Here is a 16,248-nt window from a genome sequence, read left to right as displayed (position 1 = left end):
GCTGCAGATAGGATATACAACAGGGTGGCAGAGGGAAAGGCTGCGGATAGGATATACAACAGAGCGGCACAGGGAGAGTATGCGGATAGGATATACAACAGAGCGGCCGAGGGAAAGGCTGCGGATAGGATATACAACAGGGCGGCAGAGGGAAAGGCTGCGGATAAGATATACAACGGAGCGGCCGAGGGAAAGGCTGCAGATAGGATATACAACGGAGCGGCAGAGGGAAAGGCTGCGGATAGGATATACAACAGAGCGGCAGAGGGAAAGGCTGCGGATAGGATATACAATGGAGCGGCCGGGGCTGCTGCTATCCCGCAGCCACCATTGCTTTTGGTCTCCTGCCTGCGGGATTAAAAAAAAAAAAAAAGGTAAACAGCAAGTTTAAAAACACAGAGTTGTTGATCCAATCTTCATCGAATAGGAGGTTCTAAGGCTGTTTATTTCACTACAAAACCAGGAAGGAAGCAGTGTGACAAATGTTGGTGATAAACCGATTATCTCCCCCCCCCCCCCCCCGAAACCAGCTTGCAATTTGGCAAGTACGAATAGGGGTTTAAACATTTGCAGATAAAACAGAACAGTGTGACAAGAGGGCGCCAACAAACCACCACCTATTCCCATGAAGAAAGATTTGTACACTCACCAATATAAACATGATACTTGGTAAAATGCGTGCTGTAATGCAGGGGTACTCCACGTCAGTCCGCAAGGCCCCAACAGGTTAGGTTTTCAGGATATCCCCGTTTCAGCACAGGTGGCTCAATCAGCCCCTGCTTCAGCACAGGTGACTGGGCCTCTAATTGAGCCACCTGTGCTGAAGCTGGGATAGCCTGAAAACCTGACCTGTTGGGGGGGCTCGAGGATGGGAGTTGAGCACCCCTGGTTTAAGGTTGCAGGCACTTACACTGCCCTCGGTCACTTCAGTATTTTTTTCATATACCAGCACAGATAACCTAGGTAAGAAGACAGATCTCTTATGCAATCACAAATGAATGGTATTTTTCAGGCCTTTCATGTTGATCCACTTTATAGTAGGTCAAACAAAAAAGGTAAAATTAACCTCTGATCAGAATTTGTTAGTGTGCATCCAACCACCCCCCTCCCCACTATGTCACGTGTTCCTTAGAGGTTAACGGCTAGGCAGCAGAACACTTTGTAGCAGGAGCCATGATTCTAGTTTTCTGGTCCCTTCAGGCCCAATGCGTTTCACCGCCTAGTGACTTTACTGTACTCCCACCCAATGACATCAGTGCATGTATATGGGGATTATATACACAACGCTATAAATTAATCTTATTTTAGAGTGGGTGTTGTATATAATCCCCATATATATGCAGGAATGGTGTCATTAGGAAGGAGGGGTTGGGATACAGGAAAGGGTATTTATTTATGGGACACTGGCATACATAGCCCATCCCAGAGGATGCCACTAGGTGTGAAATGCATTAGATCAGAATTGTGGCCTGTGTATCTCGCTATAAAAACAGCCTGCTACCTAGGAGCTACCGCTAAATGAGCACAAGCAAACTGGAATTGATGCAGCAGGGGAGGGAAGGTGAGACACGCCGGAAGCAATTCTAATTGGCAGGTTGATTTTACCTTCGTTTGACCTACTCAGAAGGGGACCACCATTAAATTTGAGAGTGCACAAGAAGAAATCTATTCCATAACACTTATTACTTGCACTATGTTGTGTGGTCCACTATTCTAAGCTTGTGCCTTCTCTAATTAATAGAGAGACACACACACGGTGGGATTGGATATACAGGACCCGCTGAGGCTTGTTTACCAACAAACATCTTTGAATCATATTTGAAGACATGACTGAGATTACGATTCATTAATAATTCTATTTCCCCCAGATTTTTACTGCGCAGAAAATATTACATATTGTATACGGTTGAGGTGGTCAAACAAGACACATTGCTCTCCGTATCCTTGCAACTGGTGATGATATTTTAAATTGCTCCATCAGGACGAGTGAAAATGACTCGTCCACATTTAGATTTGAACTTCCATTTCAGCAGAGGGGTTTATACAGAGCACGAGTTGTGCCAGCTGGGTGCAAATTAATCTCCATGGGGATAATGTTAACATTAAGTGATTTTTAAGCATCAATCCAAGCAGCACTAAGGAAAAAAAAAAAAAAGTTTAAGATATGTAGTCTTTGATTATCTTTATTGAAAGCCAATTACCTAAACAGCCGATCGATTTGTTGTTCTGTGGTCGATCAGCCAAATCCCGCTTCCCAGGATTCACTAAACGGCTGCCTTTCAGTTTCAATCAATCCTTCAGTCAGGGTAACTCAGCAGCTACAATGTATTCTTATATTAGCAAGATAACGTTATCTATTGTTACAGTTTGCAGCTCAAACTGCTGAGAACATTGGCAACAAATTATCACAAACTGGAAAGTCTTGCAAAGATCTTTCACTGCTGGGTAGGTGGCTAAAACCAGCTATAGAAATCAAAGGATGAAGACAGACAATATTGCTCCTTTAATCACGATTTTTACAGATCACAAATGTGATCTGCTGTCACTTTTTGAATCCGGTTGACAAACGCCAACTATGATACACATACTTTAAAAAAATATATATAATTTAATAGATTACAATTTTTGGCAGTGATTAGAGAAGGAGTGGCTCAGTGAGTAAAGACACTGACTCTGGCAACCTTCAGCTGAGTGTGAAAGTCACTCAGAGTGCCTTGTTAACACAGTGGAACACGGGTAAAGTGATCATGATCTTTAATGATAAAATCAATAAACAGAACCCCAACAAAACGTTTAAAAAAGCACTTAGTCAAAATGACATAAGAGCTGGGTGATCGTGAAAACAGCCAGTCTTTCAGGAAAAGTTCGTACAGGATACTTAAGTGCGCAGCTAACTCTCCGCGTCCGGGTGCTGCGCTCCTATTTCCTGCTCCTGACGGTGGCTGAAGTGGTAAAAAAGTACTCAGGGATTGTAGCAACGCGTTTCGCCCTTCTTGGGCTTCCTCAGGCTTGTTTTTCACTCTGAGGACAACACCACGAGCTATTCCTGCAGAAAAAAATAGAGAATCCTTCCTTTGGACCAGAGGAGAAGAAACGATAGCACGGAGAGAACATAGAAGAGAGAGAAGCAAAAGTAAAGATACCTTGATGTGAAAGCATTTACACAAGCCCGTGTAAGTGTTCATGATATTTTACACTTCATTATACATCACAGTCAATAACCATCATAGTGTTTTAAACGTCTGTATAGTCCCTCAACCTGTGCTCCCCGTTTTCCTTATTTAATAAATTATCCTAGCTAATGGAGATAACGCGGAAGGGATGTCAGACGTACCCTACGTACGTTTCACCGTTACTGGCTTCATCGTCAGCTCATCGGAGAGGTGTGGGCCCGCTCCCTGTCTGAGTGCTTCGCAGACTGCGTCCGTGGGCAGCAACAGCACTCAGACTGTAGGTTATGCTTACTTGAATTCTAGCTACATATGTTCTGTATGCCTTTGTTTCTAAGTGTCATCCCATCACTTGTGGGGCTGCCCAATTGACTTGCATTAAGGGCAGCAACCTCAGTATCCAGCCCTAACCAACAGCAGTGTGGTGGTAAGGTGTCCTTTTCCAGGGTTCCTACTTACACTAAGGGCTACAATTATCTCCATTAGCTAGGATAATTTACCAGGTAAATCATTCATAACCTAGTGCAACCTGATTTAGTCCAGCTGCTCAATATTATTTAGTTTCACTAGCACCCGTGTGTGCCACAGTAAATTTCTCTGTGGCAGCGCTCTGTGTGCATATCCCAACCAAACAACTATTAGTAGTTTGGTGGTAAGGTGTCCCTGCATAGGGTTCCCCTTACACAGTGGATCATGCATACAATTGTACATTTTTTCTAACGCGATCCACTTATAACGCGATCTGATTCTTTGGACTCCAAGCACTGCGTTATAAGGGGGTTGAGGTGTGTGTGTGTGTGTGTGTGTGTGTGTGTGTGTATATGTATATGTATATATATATATATATATATATATATATATATATATATATATATATATATATAATTACTGTATCACTAGTACTATTAGTTACACTAACCCACACCTCTTCGGTTCTTTTAATTGTTTTTATTTGTTTTGTCTTGCAATTGTGGAGTCCAAACAGTTATATTTTAAATTACTTTAATAAAGATTATGTTTTAAATTAGGGTGTTAATTCTTTCTTTGTGCCACGTTAAAGGGATCCTTTTCTATTTCAGTCTGTCAATGATGTGACAGAAGACAGAAGTAGCCGGATGAATTCTGAAGTGTATAGGGATATATTGTCTGCTCAGATTCAGCGAAGTTGATTGGACGGTGCTTCACTTTACAGATGGACAATGACCCAAAACATACTGCGAAAGCAACCCAGGAGTTTTTTTTTTTAAGGCAAAGAAGTGAAATATTCTGCAATGGCCGAGTCAATCACCTGATCTCTACCCGATCGAGCATGCATTTCCCTTGCTGAAGACAAAACTTAAGGCAGAAAGACCCACGAACAAACAACAACTGAAGACAGCTGCAGTAAAGGCCTGGCAAAGCATCACAAAGGAGGAAACCCAGCGTTTGGTGATGTCCATGCGTTCCAGACTTCAAGCAGTCATTGCCTGCAAAGGATTCTCGACAAAGTATTAAAAATGAACATTTTATTTATGATTGTGTTCATTTGTCCAATTACATTTGAGCCCCTGAAATAAGGGGACTGTGTATGAAAATGGTTGACATTCCTAAACATTTCATACGATATTTTTGTTCAACCCCTTGAATTAAAGCCGAAAGTCTGCACTACTATTGCATCTTGGTTTCATTTCAAATTCGTTGTGGTGGCGTACAGAGCCAAAATTATGAAAATTGTGTCAGTGTCCAATTATTTCCGGACCTAACTATATATATAAAACAGGATTAGTAGTGCCACATAAATATGTTCATATTAGTCATACATAATATATAGGGAAAAGACTGGGGATGAATAACGTAATATAAAGCAGAGAACAGCTTAACTCACACGGGCAAGTGTAAGTTGGATCACAGCAAGAGTCCTTGGATTCTCCAGAAAGCTGGTGTGCCGTCTCTGGGTTGCTCGCATCAGTCTCTCGCCATGATACCAGACATGGGCAAAAGTGCGCAATACACAATAGTGAGATTAAAATGTAGTTTATTAGTACAAAAAGGTAAGTACAAGTGAACTTATATATACATAAAAGCACATCCGGCATCCGTCTCTTGCTCCTTAGGGTACCTGCCTGCTGCCGCGTCCGGTCGCAGAGCCGGTATCGGAGCCATCACGCAGGAACTACGGAAGCCTTCCGTTGCCAAACACAGCACGACGACACCAACACAGAACAACGCGTTTCGCGATTTGTATCGCTTCCTCAGGTCCTGTTGGTGGTATCCGTAGAATCTTTTTTTATACCCCTTTGATCCTCCGTCCCAATGGCTTGCTTGTAATTATCATTAAAACGTCAGTCATAATCAATCAACAGTAAAAATGCATACCATCATACGTATCATATATTACTGCCTAGTACACTCATACTTAAAGCAGATTTGTACACTTTAATAAAAATGTCTTTACAGCTAATGTCACATAATGTGATATTCTAATGCTTGTAGGGTCATATTCCTTGTTATAAAAAACAGCTGATTGAATGTTGTTGTTTCCAAAGTCATTTGTGCAAGACTGCAGTCATATTTCACTTCAATCCTTAGATTTACTGGATATAACATCATTACAATACAATATAGCTTGTCCATCAAAGCTACAAACATAGAATGGCTCTGCATTATTCAGAAAACTTTATACAATTAGTTAAGAGGGAATAATAATGGTTAAAAAAAAAAATAGTTACAAGATAGATAATGAATAGCTGCATAACTATATTTATACCATTATCTAAATGTATTTCTCATCATAATTAGTCACAATAGAAAGTATCATCTGCACAGTCTTACGTTAAAACGTAATATAAAAACATACACAAAAAAATCACATTTTTTTTTAATCGCAAATATTAAAATTTCACTTGAAAAGATCCTTCAGAGCTATAAATTGCTCCATCTAGTGGAAATAAATGGGAACTTCGTAGTGCTATTTTCCATATATAAAGAAGTGTACATTTATATATGCACTGTACATACAATATATTAACAAATGTTTTAAAATCAAATTCATAGATTGCAACATAAGCTACAGATAGCTCCATCTAGGCAAATAAGTGGAAAACTGCTTGATGCTAGTTTCCACACAAAGAATCTACATATGCACTGTACATACGGTATATTAACAAAAGCTTAAAATTTTAGTTATAAAATATTGCTCTATAGCAAACATCAAGACAAAATAGCACAAATCCATGACGGAATCTAAATGATAGGAATACATAAAACAAAACATATTATATAAAGGTTGGATTACAATGTAACAGTATTACGTGCCATGTAAAACAGGCTAATGTGATGGATATAGTATCTCAGACCAATAATCCAGGTGGCTCATAAAGGTAATGTATGACCGATTAATAATATGACAAGCAACTGGTCGGACAAGGCAACCTGGTAGCGTTGTAATATAGAACAACTAGCCAACCAATAAATATCTCCCTAAATCATCTCGATGGTAGCGATTGAACCGCCAAACAATGTTAAAACAGACCCATAACAGTGTCTGATGACATAACTACGTGCCCAATGCACATTTCCCTCCAACTATGGAGCTTTGTCAGGGGAAAATTGGTGAAGGGCTCAGCAAACAGAGTATTTATTAGAAATGTTTACCATGGTACCAAAGTAATCAGTGTACACTTCGCATGCGTGTAAATATATATATATATAGATATATATATCTATATCTATATATATCTCCTGCTCACAGTGCCAGCTCATTTGCATGTCATTTCCCAGAATCCCTTGCTGCAGTGGAAGTGCTGTGTGCTGGGTGATAATGGTGAAAGACAGGGTTGCAGACCTGTCTAAGACATGCAAATGAACATACATTAATATTTACAGTTGCTATATGCTTTACTGTGGAGGGTTTTTGTCACTTTTTTTACCCACCATAACCTTAATAAATGTGGTGATTACCTACTCTTAATCTCAAACCAGCAGAGCCAGCAACCAACCTCACTGATGATACCCATCAAGGTTGAAACATGTCTGAGTGGGTTTACTGGCTTTGCATCTTGGCTTAAGGGTTGCTCTGTAAAAGGAGCTTGAGATAAAAGGTGGCACTGTGTGCTCATTTGCATGTCATTTCCAAGAATCCCTTGCTGCAGTGGAAGTGCTGGGTGATGATGGTGAAAGACAGGTTTGCAGACCTGTCCAAGACATGCAAATGAACATACAGTAATATTTACAGCTGCTATATATATATATATATATATATATATATATATATATATATATATATATATATCAGTTTTTTCTGATGTCACGCAACCCGCGCCCGCATGGACGCAAACACTGCTTTAAGGCATTCTGATGGCCCAGCCGCAGGGTCTGCGGCACCATGTCCGAGGCCTACGTGAGCATGCATGATTATATTATTCTGTAACCTACAGTTAGGATATTATAGGTTACATGTTACTACCTCTGGGAGGGATTTAATCCCCATACAACAGAGCCATCTCCTATCTGTAGTGCCGCCAGCTCGACTAAATCATGTTATTGTATAGACCTATTCCCTTTAATGACATCTAAGAGTTTTTGTCTTCACCACTAAATATTATATCTCCCTCAGTGGCCTTATATCAGGACTATGTGATTTCAGGCATGGTGTGTATCAGTGTTATATGCTAGCCCAGTATTATCATACCGATTTATTTCCATCCAATTAGGCAGCCTGCGCCACATCTGAGTGATGGTGTTTATTAATCCATCACCATCTTCTTAATTAGGCATTATTTCAACCTATTAATTAGGAAGCCTTGATAGCGATACCGCCTATACGCTCAATATATTTTTAATAGCCGTTTCATAATAATACAGTGATGTGTTTTATGTAACCCTTTTCACTCAGTAAAATGTATACTTTATTCATTTCATTTGGTGGTGTGCTACACATTGGACTCTTTTTGCTCTCTAGTTTTGTTCAACTATACAAGAGCTGGCAGTTCAGGGAATTGCAACGTCTCGTTAGTGTGGTTGCCAACAGATATGGGGTTGGCGTTTCAGTGAAACATGCACCAATTTTCTTGGCGTCTTGCACTGAGGGTATATAGGGAGGAGATGCACCCCCTTGGTGTAGGGACCAAGACATTGGATTTTTGAATCATAATACACTGCTTTTCTCACTTCCCTGTGATGTGCTGCTTCTTTTGTTGCTCCAGCCCTTGTGTTAGGGGTATGTATGCATGCATGATTAGTGGAAGACATTTTGTAAAAGAAATAGGATTAAACAAATACGTTTCAACAACGTACTTGTTTGTTTTTTAAACAAAGAAAATATATCATTTAGAATACGCAATCAAAAATAGAAAGATACTCTGAAGGAGACTTACTAGAGCAGTGTAGCTTCCCTCTGCATAGCACTAGCATGCTATGGGTTAAAATCAGCGTTTGCTTACAGCTGTGTGTTTCGTCAACCCCACCCACTGGAATGTTAATGACAAAGGACTTCAACCACAGCTGCATTCATCCTGAATCTTTCAGCCTACATCTGCGTCGGCCCAAAGGCTGACAGCCGAAGGACAGCCAAAGGGTGTCAGCCATTTGCTGTCGTTTAGCAATGCTACAACAGCTCTATTGCAATTTGAAACTCACCAGCCGTCTCATTCCCTGTACCCCATGTGTCAACTTACCCTGCCTGCTATATTGTAAGCGCCCTGAGGCAGAGCCTCTAACATTGCAGGCCTATCATACCTCCAACACAATTTTAACCTGGTCTGTAACAGTTATACGCCCGTAATCATATCTGTCTATGAAATGTTTGATTTGAATGTATAACATTTGTTCATTTAATGTAACCATGTGTTGTCGTCATCATAACCGCCCAGGACACCGTTGAAAGAGGCAACTCCATGTATTATTTCCTTGTAAAACATTTTATAAATAAATAGCTGTGATAAGGGGTTATGATAATATCATGATATGCATGTTAATTAATCTGGCGATTCAGGGGTTAATGGTGCAACAGTTAGCATTTAAAAATACAATATATTGTGTTTATGACAGGTCAACACTTCTCCTGGGTCTGTGCTGGTCTTTAAATAGCTTGACAGTAGCTAGTTCCCCTTCCCTATCTCCCACTCCTCTCTTTTCCATCACCCTCTTTAAAGAGGGCTTAATTGGGGGAGGGCCCTGTCACGGATGGCCCATTAAAAGGGACACGTGTTGATTAGGCCATAAACGATAACCAGAGAAGACTGCCAGTCTAAAAAAACACTAAATGTTCGTGAAGGATAACTGGCGCATTCTAGAGATATGATATGCCCTCATTGGAGGACTTGATTAAAAATGAGAATGTGGCGTCATCTACTGTGCCACGATGACAGATATGTAACTTAGTATGTAGAGTGGCATGTAATAAGACCACGCTACATGGTAAGTGGTGCCAAGGACAGATGTCATTTGTCACTCAAATTTAGGATCAAGACAGTCGTGATTAGTCTCGTTGCGTCCATCAATACCACCTGAATCTATTGATGCGACTCACGTGTCTAGGTACTAGAGAAGGGAAGTTATGAGCGTGTGTGTGTATGTGCATGTATGTATGTATGTATGTATGTATGTATGTATGTATGTATGTATGTATGTATGTATGTATGTATGTCGTAAAAAGTCAAACGCCGTTTAAGACAGAAAAAAAAAACGTTTCTCCCAGCCGATTTACAACAGGGATGGATTTATGGTGATTCAATGGGGAGGGGGGGAAATAGTGAATAAAACTTAGCAGGGTATTATGAAAATTAGATGTCAACAGGTGTGTTTTGGACCAAACATGTGATTTCTCATTTCTTCGCCAGTGACCCCTCTCAGGGAAAATCCTGACCTATGCTAACGTAATGTATAGGGATTTGTTTTAGGTGTTATCCTGTTATTGTAAGAAACTGTCCTGTGTGTACTGTAATTGTATGTTCTTGTAATCCTTTTTCTGTAATCCAAGCACCGTATTTTTATATAATAAATGATGCTCGGGCTCTGAATGAACTATTGCACACTCTGGAAAATGTAAATATTTTGCAACAACAGATATGTTAAGTGCACAAGTTTTCTATAATAAACAGGGACCGGAGACCCTGACAGATTACATATTTTTGCATACTTCTTGGATGGTGGTAGCGTATAGATATGATTGCAATTGAGCAATGGGTTATTATTAACTCATTGAAAGTGCTTTGCGCAGGAGAAAGGCGTAGCCGTGTGCATTAACCCTGGTTGGATATCAGTCACATGCTCACTTGTGTGTGGTTTGTGACAGATGGTATATGGGGACGGATTGATGGGAGATAGTCTATTTGAGGGACTTTTGTGAAGGTGAAAAGTGGGCGACCTTGCGAGCTGTGTACTAACCCATGTCCCGTATGCAGATCACATGCTCACAGGTGTGCCGTACGGGACAGAAGGTAATACTTGCACTGTAAGCTCTTCAGGGAAGGGCCTCCTTTTCCTAATGTTTCGTTTTATGCATGTGGTGGTTATTCTCATTAGGTCTCATGATGTTAATATGTGTATTAGCGCTATGTACTTATAATGGCGATGAAGGTAAAATCGTGATCAGTTGAATCTCCCATTCTGTGCCTATTTTGCCCAACCTGCATTAGCAGGTGATACAAGAGTAAAAATAAATAAATACATTTCTAGAGCAAAGCTCAAGTTCAGGTACTACTACACAAGGGACACACCTCGCCAGCCTCCTCAGCTCACTGTTTATCTCCAGATTAAACGGCTCCAGCCTCTGAGCGCCCAGCAGGAAGTTGGTAGCCTTTTCATAATCTTTCAGCTCCCGACAGGCCTGAGACACAAAACGACGTGGTTAGAGAGCGTGTATGAAGGGATATACTGCAGTTACCATGCGGCGGAGAGCCATAATACAGCTTCCAGCACACCCACGAATATAAAATGTACACAATTTACATAAGAGCTTAAACACACCTGTGACACCAATGTTACAAAGTTGATAGGATCAGGGATGCATAACAATATTCTTAAATAAATGTACTTTTTTTTTTTTTTTTTTTTTTTAAATGGGGGCATTTTTAAGCATTTTCACCCACTCTGGACAGGAGGGGCACACAAGATTCGGGGCGGGGGGAAATTATGCCCATAGGGTGCAACTTTTACTAAATTTAGTTGGCTAAAGATACTCCTCCTATATTTCTAGTTCTATTAATCCAGAGGGAGGCAAAAAAAACTTTCAAACATTTAAAGTGTTACACAACATTTTATGCCTGCAAACCTCTATGTGCATCGTTGTGTACATTGTCAGCGCTATACAAGAAACAAATACCATTATAAAATGTCATCAGAACTGCAATGCGTCTTAAATTCCAGTAATCTGGACTTCCTCCTAATTCTGTGTCCGGACCTCAAACACGTTGCTATACGAGAAAGAGAGGGAAGGGGTGTCTCACAATTGCAGACGCTCTGACCTGCCCGCAGCGGTAGAGTGCTTTGGTATTATTTCCGTCTATGGCCAGGGCCTTCTCCCCCCACGTTAGGGCGCGAGAAGGGCGCTCCAATTTCAGGTACGTAAGCGACAAGTTCAAGAACACAAGAAGCCGAGCTCCTGTCAGCAGTCGGTGCTCCTCCTCGGATGTGGTCTTACGAGACAGTACTGCAGAAGCCTATTGGAAAAAGAAAAATGGGGAGGTGCAACACTAAAGCCCGAACCGTCACCCGAAGAGATCTGACACTTGCGCACAAGGCATCACCGTGCCAGCACCATCAATGGACAAAACAGACATGCCACTTCACCATTTCCATCCGCAAAATGTTCAATGTGTAAAGAACAACTGTTCTCAATCTCTAGGAGTGACCCCAAAGAGGCACCATGGTAAACATGTTTCCTGTTCTCCACATGGCAGTAAGTACTCGGAGTAGCTTCTCCCCTTTAGCTGCAGGACAGGAAATTCTTGCACAGGTACTGTATAAGATTTACCCCCCATTACCTGCAGGACACTCTTTTCCTGTTCTACAGCAGATCAGTAGGTTTTGTTGTTTTGTACACACACACACACACAACCCCGCGGGGCAAGACCGCAGAAGCGTCCTGCAACGCGAGGCCCAGGTAGGCCATGCTGTGCCGGTACAACGTAGCTGGGGGTGGGCGCGACCATCGTAAAAAGTGACCAGTGCGATGAGGTCACAGGCGTGTGTGCTGGATGTAGTCTGGAGCTACTGCTTAGGCCATCTTCTAGGTGGTAAAAACAACAAAATAGGGGAGTATGTAGTGCAATACCTTTTATTGGACCAACAAATAGTTGATACATTACAGGCTTTCAAACCTTAAAGGTTTTTAATCAGGTATGGCAGAAATATAGAAAAACAGTTTAGAGAAATTCAGTTACAATAAGGAAATGAGATATAAGGTGGATGCTGGCAGGCTAGTGTGAAAATTAAATCAGAGAAAGCTACACTATTGTAATACAATAGGAATCTAGACAATCAGGAAACAAAAGTAAGATTTGGAATAGAAGAGATTGTGTGTGTGTGTATACATACAGGTAACCGTATAATCCTGCAGTGTGTACACACAACTCAGATCTTGGTTCAAACCATACTGGGGAATCCAAGAGGTGTATGAATTTCAGTTCAAATTCTTCTTTGTAATGCGTTTCAGAATTGTCCCTTCAGGATCAGTCCAGAAAGTTCAGAGATGGAGTGACCCGATTGTGAGAAATAGTCTCCTATTGGTTTATCTTGTTTGTGCTTGATGAATCGGTGTACATCCATTCTCTTGCACAATGTTTGCCTTCCCCCATCTATCCTGTATTGATGGCTCTGTCGATTTTGAACTTTTTATTTTGGGGGGTGCAGATAGTGTCCATTGTGGAAATACTTACATCTTTTGCATGGTGGACTGTTGCAAGGATATGTTCTTTGCGGGGCTGTTTTTGTCTTGCTCTCCATGGGAGACGGTTTGATTAGACTTAGATTGGGGGGCTGTTTATATGAAGAGAGGTGGTTTAGGGGGAAAAATAAAATAAAGTACATGTTTCAGGATGTCATTAATTGAATCTGGGTTGTAGCTCTTTGATAATACCTTAGAGTTATTCCAGTGCTGGGTTGCAAGTATCAAGTAGTGAGGTTCAAGTTAAAGTTTGCTTGTCCTTGTTCTGCAATAGCTGCTGTTCTGCGTACAGTATTTGTGTAGCCATTATTCTGGTTGAGTGCCCCTGTTCAGTAAAGGCTTTTCAGAGTTTGTAGATGTGTATCTCCGACCCGTTCATCAGAACAGATCCTGTGGTATTAAAGTGCGCGGCTGTATATCAGTGTGGGTCTGGAGTGGTTACTGGATTTATGATGGTCTGTTTGTTTCCTGTAGATTCTTGTGGTTAAGATGCCATCATTTACAGTAATGGCGTATCAATGAAGCTCATGTTTGTTTGAATGTTGTACAGAGCGTTTGATTTATGGGTGTCTTGTTGAGCTTGTGGTGGAATTCTATGAGGGATTTGAGATCTTCATAATAGGGACATAAAGTATTCATCTACGTATCTGAAGTACACAAACTCTTTGGCTTGTTTAAAATTTGTACAAGCTATAATTCCATCAACATGTAGGATGTTAATGCAAAGGGAATTCACTTCTATGGCAGCCAAGATAGATTAAAAAAAAAAAAAAAAAAAGGAAATATTGGGCATTTAAGCAAGTGGGTAGTGTCCTGGTTCTCTCTGCAACCAATGATTTTAGGGCTTTTTCAAATCAGTCTTCAGATAGACTTTCAATTGAAGATATGGGTCTACCTGGATTTTCTGGTTTGTGTATTTTGTAGAGCAGGGGCGCACAAACTTTCCCCGCTGCGCCCCCCTGCCTGCTTGTGCCCCCTCCTTACCTTGTCTTTGGCATCAAAATGACACGCGGGGTGGCATTTGACACCACATCGCCAAGGACCAGGTAAGGGACGTTCCAGAGGCCATGCGTGATCCCAGCATTAATTTAAATGCCTTGGGGAATACCACAGGACCTCTGCAACCACCGTGCCCCCCCCAGAAAAATCTTGTGCCCCCTGTTGTAGAGCATGGAGAATGTCCTTGGTTTTGGATCAAGGGTGAGGCCGATATTGGTCTGGATAGCTTTTGGGATTTATTTGATGGCGTCAAGTAGTTCCTTGGTGTATTATTCTGTGTGGTTGCTGAGTAACTCTGTAGCATCATGTTAGCTGTTGGTTTGCTTCTTGGATATATTTTAGTTTAGAACACTTCCCCTGATTAAGTATATATATATATATATATTTTTAAAGATAGTATTGCTCTTATCAGTGGAGTAAGGCGATTATTGTATAGGTGTATACATATACACCCTCTAGTTCTATTCCACATCTTACTCATGTCTCATGATTGTCTAGGTCCCTATAACAAGAGTGTATAGAGCCTCTTATGTCTGCTGTTCATGTTCACACTAATCAAAGAAAAAAAGGCAGAGCACTATTTCTATGCGGTACTGCACAGAAGTAGAGTAGATAGATTATGCGGTACTGCACAGAAGTAGAGTAGATAGATTATGCGGTACCGCACAGTAGTATTGCGCTGCCTTGTTTGCCTATGTTTGTATCCAGCACCCAGCAGAAGCACACCAAGTACCCCAGGGCAAGCGGGTCATTTACCAGGACGCTGCACTTTGGCTATTTCCTTCAGATGGACACTAGGATGTGTTTAAATCGTTACTGCTGTGCTATGTGGGATTTATCCAGTTAAACTCATTGCTTGGGGACCTACACACACACACACACACACACACACACACACACACACACACACACACACACACACACACACACACACACACACACACACACACACACACCATCTATTTCACATTTTTACATGGATACCAATTTGCGAACAGTTGATCACTGATGTATACACAGTGATCTGCCATTTGTTTTTTGGAGCACAGGACAGTTTTTTTAAATATAATTTTCACACTAGCCTGCCACTGTTCTTTCAAATCTAAGGCTGTCTCATATTTTAATCTGGTCTGTAACGGTTTCATACGCCCATAATATATATTTTCTTTAACTGTGCATGCCATGTCTTTTATATAATGTATACCTTGTTCATTTATGTAACTGTATTTGTAACCATGTATTAATTATTTGTCTTAACTCTGTGCCCAGGACATACTTGAAAACGAGAGGTAACTCAATGTATTACTTCATGGTAAAACATTTTATAAATAAATAAATCCTTACAACATCTCACTTCCTTTGCAAACACTAATATCCGGTTCCTATATTTCTGTCATATGTGATGAACCCTGAGAGGTTAGAAAACTTGTGTAGCCCTATTTCCCCTTAAACAAGATGGCTACTGGTGCTGCCCTTTACCTTTGGCTCACAGGGGCCTAGGCCTCCGCCACAGAGAGTCTGGGGCAATATACTTACAACTTTGGTGCAGTGCCTCCACCTGAGAGGGATCCCAACGTAGTGGGAGGAGCCCCTCACAGGACTCAAACCATGAACACACAAGGTAAAATAGAAAAGCCTTTACTGGCACACATATATATTTTACTCTATAAATGTCTATACTCTATAGGACTAAATGTACAACTACCCACACACCTCACAAGGCTGTATCCCACCACCGTGTCCCGAGAGTCCCAGTTCCACAATGTCCCACACCCAAACCGCACGGGCCACTTATTTGAGTGTAGTTATAGTTGGTGCACTTTCTGTAAGGTACCTGCCGGGTGCTCCAGCACCCGGGCGCACCGACCATGACCCAGATAGGGATCTGCCGATCCAGCAATATCCTCCACGGTGCATCCGCCTCCGCGTGGGGTGATATCCCGCTGGAGTGTCCCACCTTGATGATAGTCTCTGATTCTGCCCCAGTAGCCTGGCCCCAGACAACTGGTATCAGGGTCGGGCGCTATAGCTATATATCTAACTAAAGGGGCAGGGTCCCTAAGGGCCTGTCCCTGTAGCAACTACAATCAGTGTGAGTCGAGGTCTAGCTGGGGCCTAGGGGGAAATCTGGCCAAGTGCAGAGGGTCACAGACCCCTGCACATACACCTCTTACCCCCTATCCTCTCCCACCTCCGACTGACATCTCCTCTTCC

The 16,248-nt window shown here is 41.5% G+C and overlaps 1 protein-coding gene across 3 annotated transcripts in view; it reads right to left on the bottom strand.

Moving 5' to 3' along the window:
* FKBP6 (FKBP prolyl isomerase family member 6 (inactive)) overlaps positions 1–16,248 on the bottom strand; it is a 33,343-nt gene that overhangs the window by 3,364 nt on the left and 13,731 nt on the right. The window contains exons 6-7 of one of the 3 annotated variants that reach the window (XM_075594471.1): positions 11,597–11,809; positions 10,868–10,977 (exon numbers count right to left, since the gene is read on the bottom strand). In XM_075594471.1, the coding sequence (XP_075450586.1) occupies positions 10,868–10,977; positions 11,597–11,809 (323 nt within the window). The remainder of the gene's footprint in view (positions 1–10,867; positions 10,978–11,596; positions 11,810–16,248) is intronic. The other 2 variants (XM_075594472.1, XM_075594473.1) reach the window with 2 other exon arrangements.

The sequence above is a fragment of the Ascaphus truei genome, chromosome 3, assembly GCF_040206685.1.
Source record: "Ascaphus truei isolate aAscTru1 chromosome 3, aAscTru1.hap1, whole genome shotgun sequence".
Classification (NCBI taxonomy): domain Eukaryota; kingdom Metazoa; phylum Chordata; class Amphibia; order Anura; family Ascaphidae; genus Ascaphus; species Ascaphus truei.
The sequence above is the reverse complement of the archived record's forward strand: the minus strand, read 5'-3'. Positions and strand labels throughout refer to the sequence as shown.